The sequence below is a fragment of the Triturus cristatus genome, chromosome 7 (assembly GCF_964204655.1).
Source record: "Triturus cristatus chromosome 7, aTriCri1.1, whole genome shotgun sequence".
NCBI classification, from domain to species: Eukaryota; Metazoa; Chordata; class Amphibia; order Caudata; family Salamandridae; genus Triturus; species Triturus cristatus.
In genome coordinates this window covers 1,666,822,803-1,666,835,736 of record NC_140590.1, presented here as the reverse complement: position 1 = coordinate 1,666,835,736, position 12,934 = coordinate 1,666,822,803, and the positions used below count along the sequence as shown (strand labels likewise).

Below are 12,934 nucleotides of genomic sequence, written 5' to 3'. Positions count from 1 at the left end.
CACAGATCGAAAGGTGTAATAGGAAAACATCAGAGTTGATGGTTTGTAAGAATTCTTACCTGCATCACTGGGAAAGAGTTCTAAGAGAGGGCCCATCTCTTTATGGCAGGATGTTAAAAATAGTCGAAATGATGATAAACAATTTGGAAACAGACTAGCACACACTTTGAAGCGTGTAGTTGCAACACACGATCTATCTGTAGGTTGTAACATATGTCTAGTCTTTACTCACCACTGTAGACATGAACCGGAGCCAGAAACATTTTTTATCGTAGGGGCTTTTCCCACAACACCTCTCTAATTAAAACAGAGGAAGTGTTGGGGCAGCCCAGCGCTCAGATAAATTCATTTCCCAAAACAGCACATCATAGAAACAAACCTTTCCAATGGCAGAGCTTAAATTAAAATAAGTTATTTCCACGTGCAGCCGGGGACTTCAGAAGCAAGCCCTTTCTTTGGAATAGTAGTACTTGCCCGTGGCAGCCTCAACGCAAATACAATTATATTTCCCAGAATTTCGCACACAAATACCTCTGCGACCCAGTCATAATGATAAAACCACATGCCGCTGTGAGGGGCCAGCCCTTATTAAAAAGGGAATACAATGGTTGCAGACTGGATTATTTGCAGCCTCGGAGAAGGGCCGGGCTGCAAACCTTATGCTTCCCTGTGCAGCTCAGGCATGCTCCTTCAGTCATGCAAATCAGAAAAGGTCTCAAAAGCCGCTTCCTCGCAGTCTTTCTACCGGTCCTGACTGTACCACGTCCCTCCCTATGTCATACCTCAGTCTTGCTTCTCTCTTTATTTGTATGCCTCCATTACCTTACTTGTCACTGTAAACGGACCTGCATGTTTCTGTGTCCTCACATGTGCATGTCGCTCTCCACTCACATGTTCTGCAAGTCTCTACCATTGCGTTGGGACACATTTTGTTGCTATGTACAGAAATCTGCTATGCTTCTGCGCTAGGTTCTAGCTTTACAATGGACCCCAATAAAATAAGAACATTACTGCTGTTATTTTGAGAATTTGCAGTGCGCATTAGCGTGGTAAATCACCGTGACATGTCACCCTAAAAGGTACCTTCTCAGCTTCTTGAAAAACCGAAGATGAGACTCAAGTGTTGAAATCCTCAGTACTTCCACCAGCTCTACTCCACTTCAAATAAAATGTCAAGAAGAGGACGATAAAGACCACTGAGGGCTGCAATAACAAGCTGCCTGCGGATGATACGTGTAAGAGCACTCTCACTGCAGTTATGGGCATGCTCGTCATGTTAGACATTAGGAGGAGTACTGCAAGGACTGCGTGCTATTGTATTGTAATTGCATTTATATAGCACTTACTACCCCTGACGAGGCGTCAAATCGCTTTTTCGGTGAGTAGCACGCTACTCCGGAACCCATAAAGGATTAGTGGTGAATTAGTATAGTGAAATATGAAAGTAATTTGAGTAGTGCATATGTTAGTCAGTTATCTGGATTGAGAAGGATAGTGGAGGGATAGAAGAGGGAAAAAGCTTTGTATTTATATAGCACTTGCTACCCCTGATGAGGTGTTGAAGCGCTTTTCGGCGAATAGCACGCTACTCCGGAACCCATAAAGGATTAGTGGTGAATTAGTAAAGTGAAATATGGAAGTAATTTGAGTAGTGCATATGTTAGTCAGTTATCTGGATTGGGAAGGATAGTGGAGGGATAGAAGAGGGAAAAAGCTTTGCATTTATATAGCACTTGCTACCCCTGATGAGGTGTTGAAGCGCTTTTCGGCGAGTAGCACACTACTCCGGAACCCATAAAGGATTAGTGGTGAATTAGTATAGTGAAATATGAAATTCATTTGAGTGGTGTACATGTTAGTCTGTTATTTGGATTGAAAAAGATAGTGGAGGTATAGAAGAGGGAAGGATTTAGATATTATTTTTTTGGTAAGAGGAGGCTTGGGATGAGTACAAGGGAGGTGGAGGGGGAAGAGTCAGAGGGAGGGGTTTAGAAATGCTTGTTTTGGGAGATCAGAATAGTAAAATAGGTATGAGATGATGCAAGGAGGGGTAGAGGAGGAAGAGTCTAGAGGGGATCATAGTAGTTGTATGGGGTTTGGGATGAATGTGAGATTGGAGGTAGAGGTTATATTGATAGAGGTATAGGGTGAGAAATAGGGTAGTGCATTGGATATGCTGAATTAGAAGAAAAGTAATAAATATATAGACCCCCGAGTACATGAAAGGTATATAGATGCATAAAGGAAGGTAGTATATGTAGATTAAAGATGCATTAAATAAATTAAAGATTAAAGATGCATTAAATAAACTCCAGCTTTCAAGTGTTGCTGTACTTTAAATGCTTGGTGGATGAATATAGAATCTGCTGGAACTGTTTGTGACATTGTGAACTTGTGCTGTGTTAATTAATTATATTTAATTTGTACATGGTGAGTCCCTTCAAATGTCATTCTTCGGCCTAAAGACCATGATTCTCCTGGTCAGCTCGTAGACTCCCTGTGAAGCGCAGTCCAAGGCTCCAAACCAGAAGCCATATTTGCTTTGGGATGTTTCGCGCATTGTTCCGCTGCAGCCTGCCGCTGGCGGCTCATCGCTCGTGGTTACCAGCCCGCCATTTTCAAGCTAAGGTTAACGGTTTAAAATGTATATAATTTTCTCTGCTGCGGCGGAGCTAAATGGCACATCCCAGGGGCTCTCTGTGAAGCCTGACTCTGCAGGTATTTACAGTAGCATTAACCTCTGCCTTTGGTGCGCACATTACATCAATAGAAGGTAGGATGTGGGAGGGGGGACAAACTCCGGTGGCTCGTCCCCTCCCCTGGGCATGGCTGCTGTTCACCAGGGTAAGCATTACTTGTAATGAGCCATATTGCTTTTCCTCGTGGTGTGAACTCTCAGCGATGCGGGCACCTTCGCTCCTCGGTCAGACGCATTTATGACCTTTCAATGCTGCTTTTTGTCTCTTCTGATCAGAAAACTAAAAGGCGCTTTAGCTGTTTATGAAGCAAAGCACAAATCCGCTGTATTAAAGGTCACTTCCAGGTGGCAAATTATGAGGTTGTTGTTCACCGGTTTGACTGGACCGTTTCTGATATGACATTTATATCTCGACACAAAATCTGTTTTTATACTTACGGATTCCACCCATCTTCCTATGCCATAACTGTCCTCACCACCTCCCACTTCCCTCCCAGCTGGTTATATACCGGGTCTGGTGGTTGAGTGGACTGATGCATCCACTCCATTAATCTGTGTTAAGCCTCTAGCTCATAAGTTCGAATCCTAGTGGGTCCAACTCAGCCTTTCATCCTTCTGAGATGGATAAAATAACTGTAAACCTCTGTTATTCAGCGGCAAGGTATCCCAAGTGGAGGAACAATGCTGTTAAGGCTGGCCCCGCTGTCTCCCTCCATATTGCTCATGCTCTTTTCACCCCACTACAACCTGATAAAAGAGGTGGCTTCCTCCACTATTTCAAATGAAAGAGAGCTGAATGTTGAATGCATCATTAAGGTGAATGAATCAGCAATTGAAAGCCAACGCTTGTAAGTGATCAGCAAGCCATGGTTTATGCTAGTCTCAACCAGCTGGTATTTTTGTACTGGCACTCTTCATTTTTAGGTCTTGCCTACTAGACATCGCATGCAGGCTGTTGAGAGACGTGTTGTTAGGCTTACTGTCCATCCACTGATTGCCATTGGTAGGCTTATTATCTTTCTCATTTGCTTGCTAATTATTCAACTAGTTTGGGTTTTCCTTCCTCTTCTTGCATTTGTCCCTTCTCTGGTCCATGGATTCATTGCTTGTGTCCTTCCACTGTCTGATTTCCCAACACTACTTTTTTCTTTTTTTGTGTAAGCACTCTACAAGAGTGTATGTGTTTTCCACTGTCTCCCTGATGTACATCTCGTCCTTCTCTGCTGCGCTCACTGTTCCTTTTTCTCATCCATGGGCTTCTCCTAGCAACCTCCACGTGGCTCTCTCTGGTCCATTTTTCTCACCCTCTGAGTTGCTCTGCCCCCGACCTGCACCCTCCACGTTGCTTCCGGCCGCTGTGCCCAGTGCTGTTTCCCCACCTGCACCCTCTGTTTTGCCTCCACCCTCCCCGCGTCCTTTATGTTGCTTCCACTCATCTACCCATGGCCTGTGTTGCCACCACCCCACCCACTTAAAACAATGCCTTATTGCTTCTTTTTCCTTTTAGAACCAATCCAACTTGGATCTGTACCCAAAAAGAAAAAAATGGCTGCGTCATTTTGTTGGCATGGGTATGAGGGGTGCACATGCCTACAATCTGACACATTCAGCTTCCTCAAAGGCTTTGTTTTTATTCTGTACCGATGCTGCATGGTGTCAGGAATGCGGTGCAGCTTAGCTAAAAACCATTGGCAAAGCAGTAGGTCCCAAAGATAAGACCTGTTGGCTTTGCCAATAGTTTACCTTTTGGAGCCTTTAGAAAGAGGTGCTTTATCCTAAAAGCAGAAGACAGTAGGGGAAATAAGAGAGGAATGATTCAGCAAGGGGCCATCTTTTACACCCGGGTCTGGTTCGGCGAGCGGCCTGTCAGAGGAAAAAGATTTCGATTTGGGTTTCTAATTTGGACAATGAGGCACCTATTGTATAAGGTGAACACATCTCAGTTAAGTAAGGAATGCAAAAAGGTAGAACATAAAGAGGTACTGCGTGGGCAACATTCAACAAAATGCCAGGGGCTGTGAAACTGACATCACACACCCTTTTCTCCCTTGTTCTAATCTAAGATCATCAACAGCCTCTGACTCCTTGCAGAAGAAGTACTTCAGATTCCTGCCGATGGCCTCATAGACCAAGGCTAGTAAGAATAGTTACAGGGATATCAAAGAACATATTAGGAATAGCAATCTCAATGACGGGGATTGATTCAGGCATGTGAATCTATGAAAGATACCAATACTGGATAACCGCAGATACAGGTAAGTAACTTACTTTTTTCTGCCCCTGGGAGTGAGAGGTTGAGTGGACACATGGGTGCTCCATCCGTGTACTCATGCTTTTTTCTCTCCTCCCTTGCTTCAGCTATGGTCCTGCTCTTCGTGGTGTGGATGAAGCGCAGGGAAAAGGAGCGGCACACAAAGCAACTCCTGATCGATCCAGAGGACGACGTGAGGGACAACATCTTAAAATATGACGAGGAAGGCGGAGGGGAGGAAGACCAGGTGAGGACAGTGGTTGGACCACAAGGAGGGTGAGGAAATGATGATGACCAGGTGAAAAGCAATTTCTCACATGAAGGCTGGGCTATATTTTATTGTAATATTTGGACTTTTGGATCAAAATGCATTACCATACTTCTGCCTGTTGCTCTATTTGATGCATGAAAAAGGTACACAAGACGTGTACACAAGGCATCTTATAATGTAAAACAGTTGCATGGGAGAAAAATTCCATGACTTGCACAGGCACTCAAAAATGTTTTTGGTGAGTGTTAAGGATGTAAATATCCATTGAAATATAAAACTTTGCAAAGAAAATGTAAGTGCAATGAAGGTGTCGCTCCACTTCATCGAGACAAAATGTGCGAGAACCAATCAGTCAGACTGTTGGGCACAATAAAATTAACTCTGTAGGCATATCAAGTGAAAGGAACTATGGGCAACTCATCTTGCAGGTTCTACGCAAAACTGCGTATGCGTAATAAAAGCAGAGTAGGAAAAGCGGACGAGGGACAACATCTTAAAATACAGTGAGGGTGGTGGAGCAAAGCACAAATCCCATAATACGCCAAGGAAGTGTAGAAGACAGCAGGCGAAGGATTACCTATGAGAAGGAAAACTTCTTACAATGAGGGGCAGAGAAGCCAGGGAAGATCAGTGGCGAGATATCTCAACATAGGACCAGGCCGGAGGGAGTAAGAGTGCATGAAGTAAGCAGAGATAATGAAGGAGGGGCGATGGAGGAAGCCAGCGGAACGATAGGCTCTTTTAGACAACAGTCAAGTAGGAGCAGAAAGACCTGGTGTAGGACAGCATCTTTATATACAATAAGGAAGTGGGGAGAAAATAAACTGTAAAGTCACTGAATATGGTGACCAGTGGAGAGAGAAGAGCAAGAGATGGCAGACCCTTGAAATACGAGGAAAGTGGTGGAACACAAGGCGAGGGGCGGTTTCTTAAAATATGGTGAAGGGGGGAGTCAGAGGCAGTGAGTGAACAATGCTTAAAATTTGACAAAGGAAGAAGTGAGCAACAGCAGGTGAGGGTGAGACTTAATATATGACATGGAAGGAGTTGAGTAAGAGCATGTGAAATTGAGACTCTAACTATGATGAGAAAGGAGGGAAGAACGAGAAGCGATGGGCAGACTTTTAAAGTATGATGAAGAGGGCAGGGAAATAACAAGGAAATGCATTGAAGGGGAGAAGGAAGAGCAAGGGAAATCTGACAAGGAAGGAGGGAAGAAAGAGGAAGGGAAATCTGACAAGGAAGGAGGGAAGAAAGAGGAAGGGAAATCTGACAAGGAAGGAGGGAAGAAAGAGGAAGGGAAATCTGACAAGGAAGGAGGGAAGAAAGATAAAGCAACATCGGACAAGGAAGGAGTAAAGAAATAGCAATGGAAATCTGACAAGGAAGGAGGGAAGAAATAGTGGTCAAGTGAGACGATCTTAAAAAGAAGGGGTGAAGGACAAGTGAAGGAGTGCCCCTTTAATACAAGGGGGAGGGGGAAGAGTAGGTGGGGATAGACTCTTAAAATATGATGAAGGGGACTGACAGTCAAGCAAGGGAAGGGGGAGAGGAAGAGCAGATAAGGAGCAGACACCTAAATACAACGGTGAAGAAGGTGAAGGACAGACCATACACATGAGGAGGGCAGGAAAGAGCGGGATGAGGGGCAGATGCTTGCAGTACTACAAGGAAGGAGGAGAGGAAGTGCAGATGAGTGTCAGATTCTTAAGATACGATAAGGAAGGAAGCTCAAGTGACGGACAGACTATGATGAGGAAAACCAGGGGGCATACTTAAGGGAATTTGGTGCAGGGCAGTGCAGCAGGTCATTTTGCTGCACTGCCTGCTTCAAAGGGAAAGGGCAGGAATGTGCAGTATCTATGGCAAATGGCACATTTGTCCTTTCCTCCTGCGCTGGTGCCCTTTCCGCAGCCTAGCGCCAACCCAGACACCCTTCCACCATGGTGCAAAGATGCCTGTGTTGCATGCAGGACTGTTTCTGTGCAAGAAGGGGTTGTAAAGAACCCTCACTAGTTCTCTGATAGGGGATGTGCATGCAATGCAGTGATAAATTGCACCTGTGATACTGATGCCACATGACAGTGCTACAGCTGCCATCAACTGTGGAATGACAAAGAAAGCAATGGTTCCTTCAGAAACCTTCTAGAGTGTGTTAACTTTTAAGGAACACAATCATTATCCTAAAGAATTAATCATACATAAAGCCTTAAACCACACACACCGGTTGTAAATCAGCGATATATAATATGAAAATACATCACATAATATGTACAACTGAGAAGGGTGCTAAAAGTGAATTAATGATGCTGCAGTGCTGAGGTGATAGCCTTGTGCAAAACAGTGAGAAGATAATATTCTGTGGCTGCAGTTTTTTTGTGGGAGATCACAGGTGAGTAGCTATTGTCTACTTCTCTGTTATCTACCAGGCATCACAGGAGAAGGTCACTGCCCAGCAGATAGAGGCAGAGTGGGGAGGAGGGGGCAGAGGAGCATCCTGCCATTGCTAAGTGTATGTATGTATGTGTACATTTGCAAGATTTACAAGCCTAGCACACACACACACATACAGTCACACAACACACACACATTCAAGTAGATTTGGCGGTTGTACGCCTGCAGCCTGAATGCCAGGGGTGTTCAATACTCAGTGTCAACAGCTCAATTATTCAAAGCTCCCTTCTTTCCAGCCACGAAAGAATCGGCACTCGAATGACACTATCCTTTTGTGACAGGAGAGAAGGGAGCTATTCCACTCCAGTATACCAAATTATACTGCACCACAGTACACGTTACAGCAGTATCCTTTATTATAGTCGACCACGCTCCACTCCACTAAACTGTACCAATATTACACATTTCTTACGAACATTTGAAAAACATTGAAATTCACACAAAAAACAAAGGTGAAAGATAAAAATAGGAAAACTTTTCTTTATGTTTGGTATACAAACCCAACTTGAACTACACAAACATTAGCAATTCTACTGTTATAGATGTATCTTTAATTTCTCATTTAAGCACCACCTTCAAAGTTATATGTCGTACTTATAAATCACACATATAATTACACACCACCTTAAAATTCAGATAGCTTGCGCTTCTCCATACACAGTCTTCTCACTTCACTCGACATACTACATTAACTATAACGCACCACTGTACCATGCAGTGTGTTCAGGCAAAACATGTAATTTGGTATGTCATAAGTATTATTAATGCAGTGATTTCACATGCTCTAATGTCTGTAATATGCAAGGGTGTAGGCAATGCACAAAGAAGGGGCAAGTTATAGTTAATGTAGTGTGGCAAGTGATGTCAAAAGACTGTGTATGGAGGTGTGTTAACTTTCTGAATTTTAAGGTGTTGCTTAAGTATAAATGTGAGTTATAATTATGACATATAACTTTGTAAGTGGTGCTTGGACGAGAAATTAAAGATATAACTATATAACAGTAGACTTTCTCATGTTTGTGTAGTTTAAATTGGGTTTGGATACCAAACAAAGAACATTTTCCTAACTATAACTTATCTTGAATCTTTGTTTTTTTGTGTCTGTGTGTGTGTGTGTATATATCTATATGTGTGTGTGTTTGTGTGTGTGTATATATATATATATATTTTTTTTATTATTTTTTTTAGATATATATTTATATTTATTTCAATGAAAAACACAAAGGTTAAAGCATAGTTCTAGTTAGGAAAACATATTTACTCTACTATGCAATCAAGTTTAAACCACACAAACTTAAAAATTTCCGAAGTTATAGTTATAACTTTATTTACAACTTATCCACCACCTTCACATTATTATAAGCAGTGGACCACGTTACCGACTCTTTTCAGCTCGCTAACCAGACAGCACCAACTATAGCTCACCACTCTACCATGCACTGAGTTGTGACAAATAATGTCATTTGAGTAGTTATACGTGTTATGAATGCTAATATATATATTATTTTTACAAGGAGCTGTGCATAGATAGGACAGGCCAGATATAGAAGTGAGACGAAAGACTTCAGTCCTACTTTTATGTCCGACCTGACACAGTTTTTCATTCTCAAGAACTGGCTTACCTGTGGATATGGTCTCATAGGGTTGCACTGGAGTTTGCTTTAACAACTAACCCATATAAATAGGCTGTGTAACTATAACGGTTCTGAAAAATAGTTAGACATTGTATGTAAAACCTGGTAGAAATGATGGCGGCCCTTACACAGGTAAAATGACAGGATTCTGTACTCACCGAGCAGTCAGAAGATGTTTCTGCATGGACTCTGAGACACCTTCCTTCATTGGTAACACGCTTCAGAAACTTTCCCGGTTCCTAGGGTTTCAGTGGTGCCCCTGAGTTTTTTTACTGAATTATGGCAGGGCACCAGACCAAAGGTGGGGGCAGCTACCCTCTTCGCTGCCCTGGCATCCCCTGCCCACACTGGGCCCAGTGCGGCAAGATCCTGATCGATACTGAGAGCATACAGGGATCTCAGAGTGAGACCACAAGCTTGACTCTGGAAGCAATATAAGGGCCACATAAGAGTATGATCTAGCAGCCACCCAGGCGTTGGAAGAGCAGCCAGGGTGCTAGGTGGAGATGGTGACGCCAAAAAGAGACGCCACACTAAAAGAGTGGTGCTTCTAGCGAGTTCTGTTAGGGTGGGGGTTTCCCCTTTAAATACAAGCAGGAGGGTTTGTGGCAGAACAAGGTGGATATGTTTCATGTCTTAGTTGTATTTGTGGTGCAAGGTGTTAGAAAGTCACTGCATGGTTCACAATAATCCTGTCAGGCACATGCCTGAGTGTGTAGGCTGTGCGTAATCAACGTGCCTCAAAAATGCTGACAACATGGAAAGGCTGCTCCGGGCTCCGGCACAGAGGCAGCCATGCTGAAAAAATGACAAGCCAAGCACTAGCGATTTGCAGTGGCGGCTCCTCCACTAAGGCGGAAGAGCATCACCCCACTGCTCTCGGAGTAGTGTAAAAGGAAAAATAAAATGATAATAACAGAAGTTACCATCATTTTATTTTTAGTATCTAGCAGCTAGGTTAGGGCGGGGCAAGGCTGGGCACCCACAATGTCAATGGACGAGGAGGGGCTGCTGCACCTTAAGTGTGCATGATGGTTTTGATGTTTGTCTTGGGCCGGCCAAACAGTCATGTGCCCTTAGCATGTTCTCCACCGGGCTGTATTACACAGCCTGGGTGGAGAACATGCACAGGCTCTCAGTCCCCGTGTGAGCACCGAACCACAGCGCTCAGACAAATCATGCCTCAGCTGTTTTTTCCCCCCCCTTCTTCACCCCCCTTCCTCCGCCACCTCTGTTCTGTACCGGCTGCTACTATCACTACCTGGAGGCAAGTGGCAGTTCTAAATGAGGCACACCATTCTCTCTACAATGGTCACATTTACACACGCGGTCTCTTTACTACTCAGCGTTAAACGGGCACTGATCTGTGAATAAAGAGTCACGCTGAAGTGTGCTTAGAGAGCATGTAACAAGGATTGTGCACAGAATGTCTGCGGCATACTGAAGTGTGCAAAATAGATTAATGACCCACTGAACTGTGTGTGGAGGCGGTGTGTTATACTTGACTGTGCACAGAGAGTGTGTGTCACCTCAGCGTGACACACAACCTCTATGCACAGTTCAGTGTGACGCATATACTGTATGCACAGTCCAGTGTGACACACACCCTCTGTTCACAGTGAGTGTGACACACACCCTCTACGGACACTAGTGTGACACACACAGTGTAAGCAGGCCGTTGTGTGACACACACACTCTACCCACATTCCAGTGTGAAGCACACCCTAGTCACCATCAAGTCATCATATTTGGTTGCTGTAAAACCATAAAAGAGATGCAAGTAATTCAATTTGCATAGTCATATAAACAAATTACAGCCAAAACTTACACACAATAGATTTGTTTGCTGTATGAGCCACTTGAAGAGATAAAATGCATCGAGGTCCCAAAATACAGAAGAATTATTGACATAGAACCCCCTTGGCTCAAGCGCCCATTGATTTTGTGCTACTGACTGATGTTTTAAGAAACAAGTAGACACTATAACACACATCACTACTGTCTAAGAGCTGCAGAAAATGTAGTGCCTTTGTACCTTTCTGAAACGCTAAGGCTTTTAAGGTTGGTTTAAGAAAATATAAAATAAAGTCTATAACATGTACAAAAGAATGTAAAATGCAGCAAGAATTGCTCGGACAAACCATCACATGAACAAGCCGCACACCGTTCCGCAAATAGCTTCATACTTATGAGAAACACAGGAGTGGCTACACAGTGCCAACCAGGGGTGCAACTAGACCTGAACTTCGATGGGGTCCAAGACTCCCAGATAGGGCTGGTCACACACAGTGCAACAGTCTTTTTTGGTGCCCCTCCCCCATTTCTTACTTCTCCATGAATTCCCTTACTACCACTCGCCAACAATGCACCTCATCTCTCTATAGCCCCTTTCTGACAAACATTTCATTTTTTTATAGGGCTACTCGTAGTTTACTCACACTCGGTTTTGTGATCTGCATGGTACACGTTCTTCATAGCAGGCACATTAACCCTCTGCACTCTATGGGTGACAGGAGTGCCCGTGTGAATGCACTGTGAATGATGAAACAGTGTGAGATTAGGGTGAGAGGAGTGACTGCAGAGTGATTGAGGGGACCATATGAATTTGGGTGCGGTGCAAGTGCAGAGTGGAACATATTAATGTATGGTTAGTGATGGGCTTGTTTGAGTGAGACTGCAGAGCGAGCAGTGAGGGGGGACAGGTGAGTAAAGTGTCACATGAGTGCAGGGTGAGTAGTGTGCTCATGTGACTGCAGGGTGCGGTACAGGGTGAACAGTGCAAGTGCATTGTGAGTGCAGAGTGATCCTTGTGAGTGCAGAGTGAGCGGTGTGCTCATGGAGGGGGAACTGTGTGAGTTCATGGCAAGTGGCATGCGTGCAGTGTGGTCACTGAATGCAGGGTGAATGATGTGAGTGCATGATGATCACTGTGAGTGTATTGTGATCGCTGTGAGTGCAGGGTGAATGGTGTGAGTGCATGGTGATCAGAGTGAGTGCAGGGTGAGTGTGAAAGTGAAGGGCAAGAACGAGGAGTGAGTTGTATGAATGCAGGGTGCATTCCCAGACACTTAAAGTAACTCAGCATGTTATTGAGGGCGGGCGTACGGTTTCAGATACAAGTTAAACTGTTGCTAGGGTGGGGGCGGTTTTGGAACAGTGGGGGGCGTTTTTGGTACAGGGGGCGGTTTTGCAGCAGTGCTGCAATATCAGCCCCCTATATCAAAAGCTGCTGCAATGTTTTCCCCGTGCATCCCCCCAGCGGTCGGTCCGACTCAATTGGCAAGGCCGGTTTGTATTCCCAGTCCTGCCCTGTTCAGGAATCGAGGCTGGAGGAAATAAATATTGTGCTCATCCTGCAACAAACTTCCAGTCTTGTGATTAGGGTTGCCAGCTCATTATATTGATGTCCCAGGCTGTACAAAATAGGCAGTCACCTAAAGCCTATTTTCAGCACTTATCTGTACATACTTGGAACAGCAAATATAAATAAAAAGCATGTTTTATTGTGTTCTAGGGCTGCCTGAAAGATCCATGACTGATAATTACAGAGAACAAAGACAGAAAAGTCACATTACAAATGAATGCATACTATTTTGTTTATACCCCTATCATTGTCAAGAGGAGGC

The 12,934-nt window shown here is 44.1% G+C and overlaps 1 protein-coding gene and 1 long non-coding RNA gene across 2 annotated transcripts in view; one reads left to right on the top strand and one right to left on the bottom strand.

Moving 5' to 3' along the window:
* The window catches only part of LOC146812673 (uncharacterized), a 542,976-nt gene that overhangs the window by 197,323 nt on the left and 332,719 nt on the right, over window positions 1-12,934 (bottom strand). The gene's annotated exons all lie outside the window — the stretch shown is intronic.
* Window positions 1-12,934, top strand: part of CDH4 (cadherin 4) — a 1,855,428-nt gene that overhangs the window by 1,783,890 nt on the left and 58,604 nt on the right. Inside the window, exon 14 of the mRNA XM_085619784.1 lies at window positions 5,057-5,196. Coding sequence (XP_085475910.1) covers window positions 5,057-5,196 — 140 coding nt within the window. The remainder of the gene's footprint in view (window positions 1-5,056; window positions 5,197-12,934) is intronic.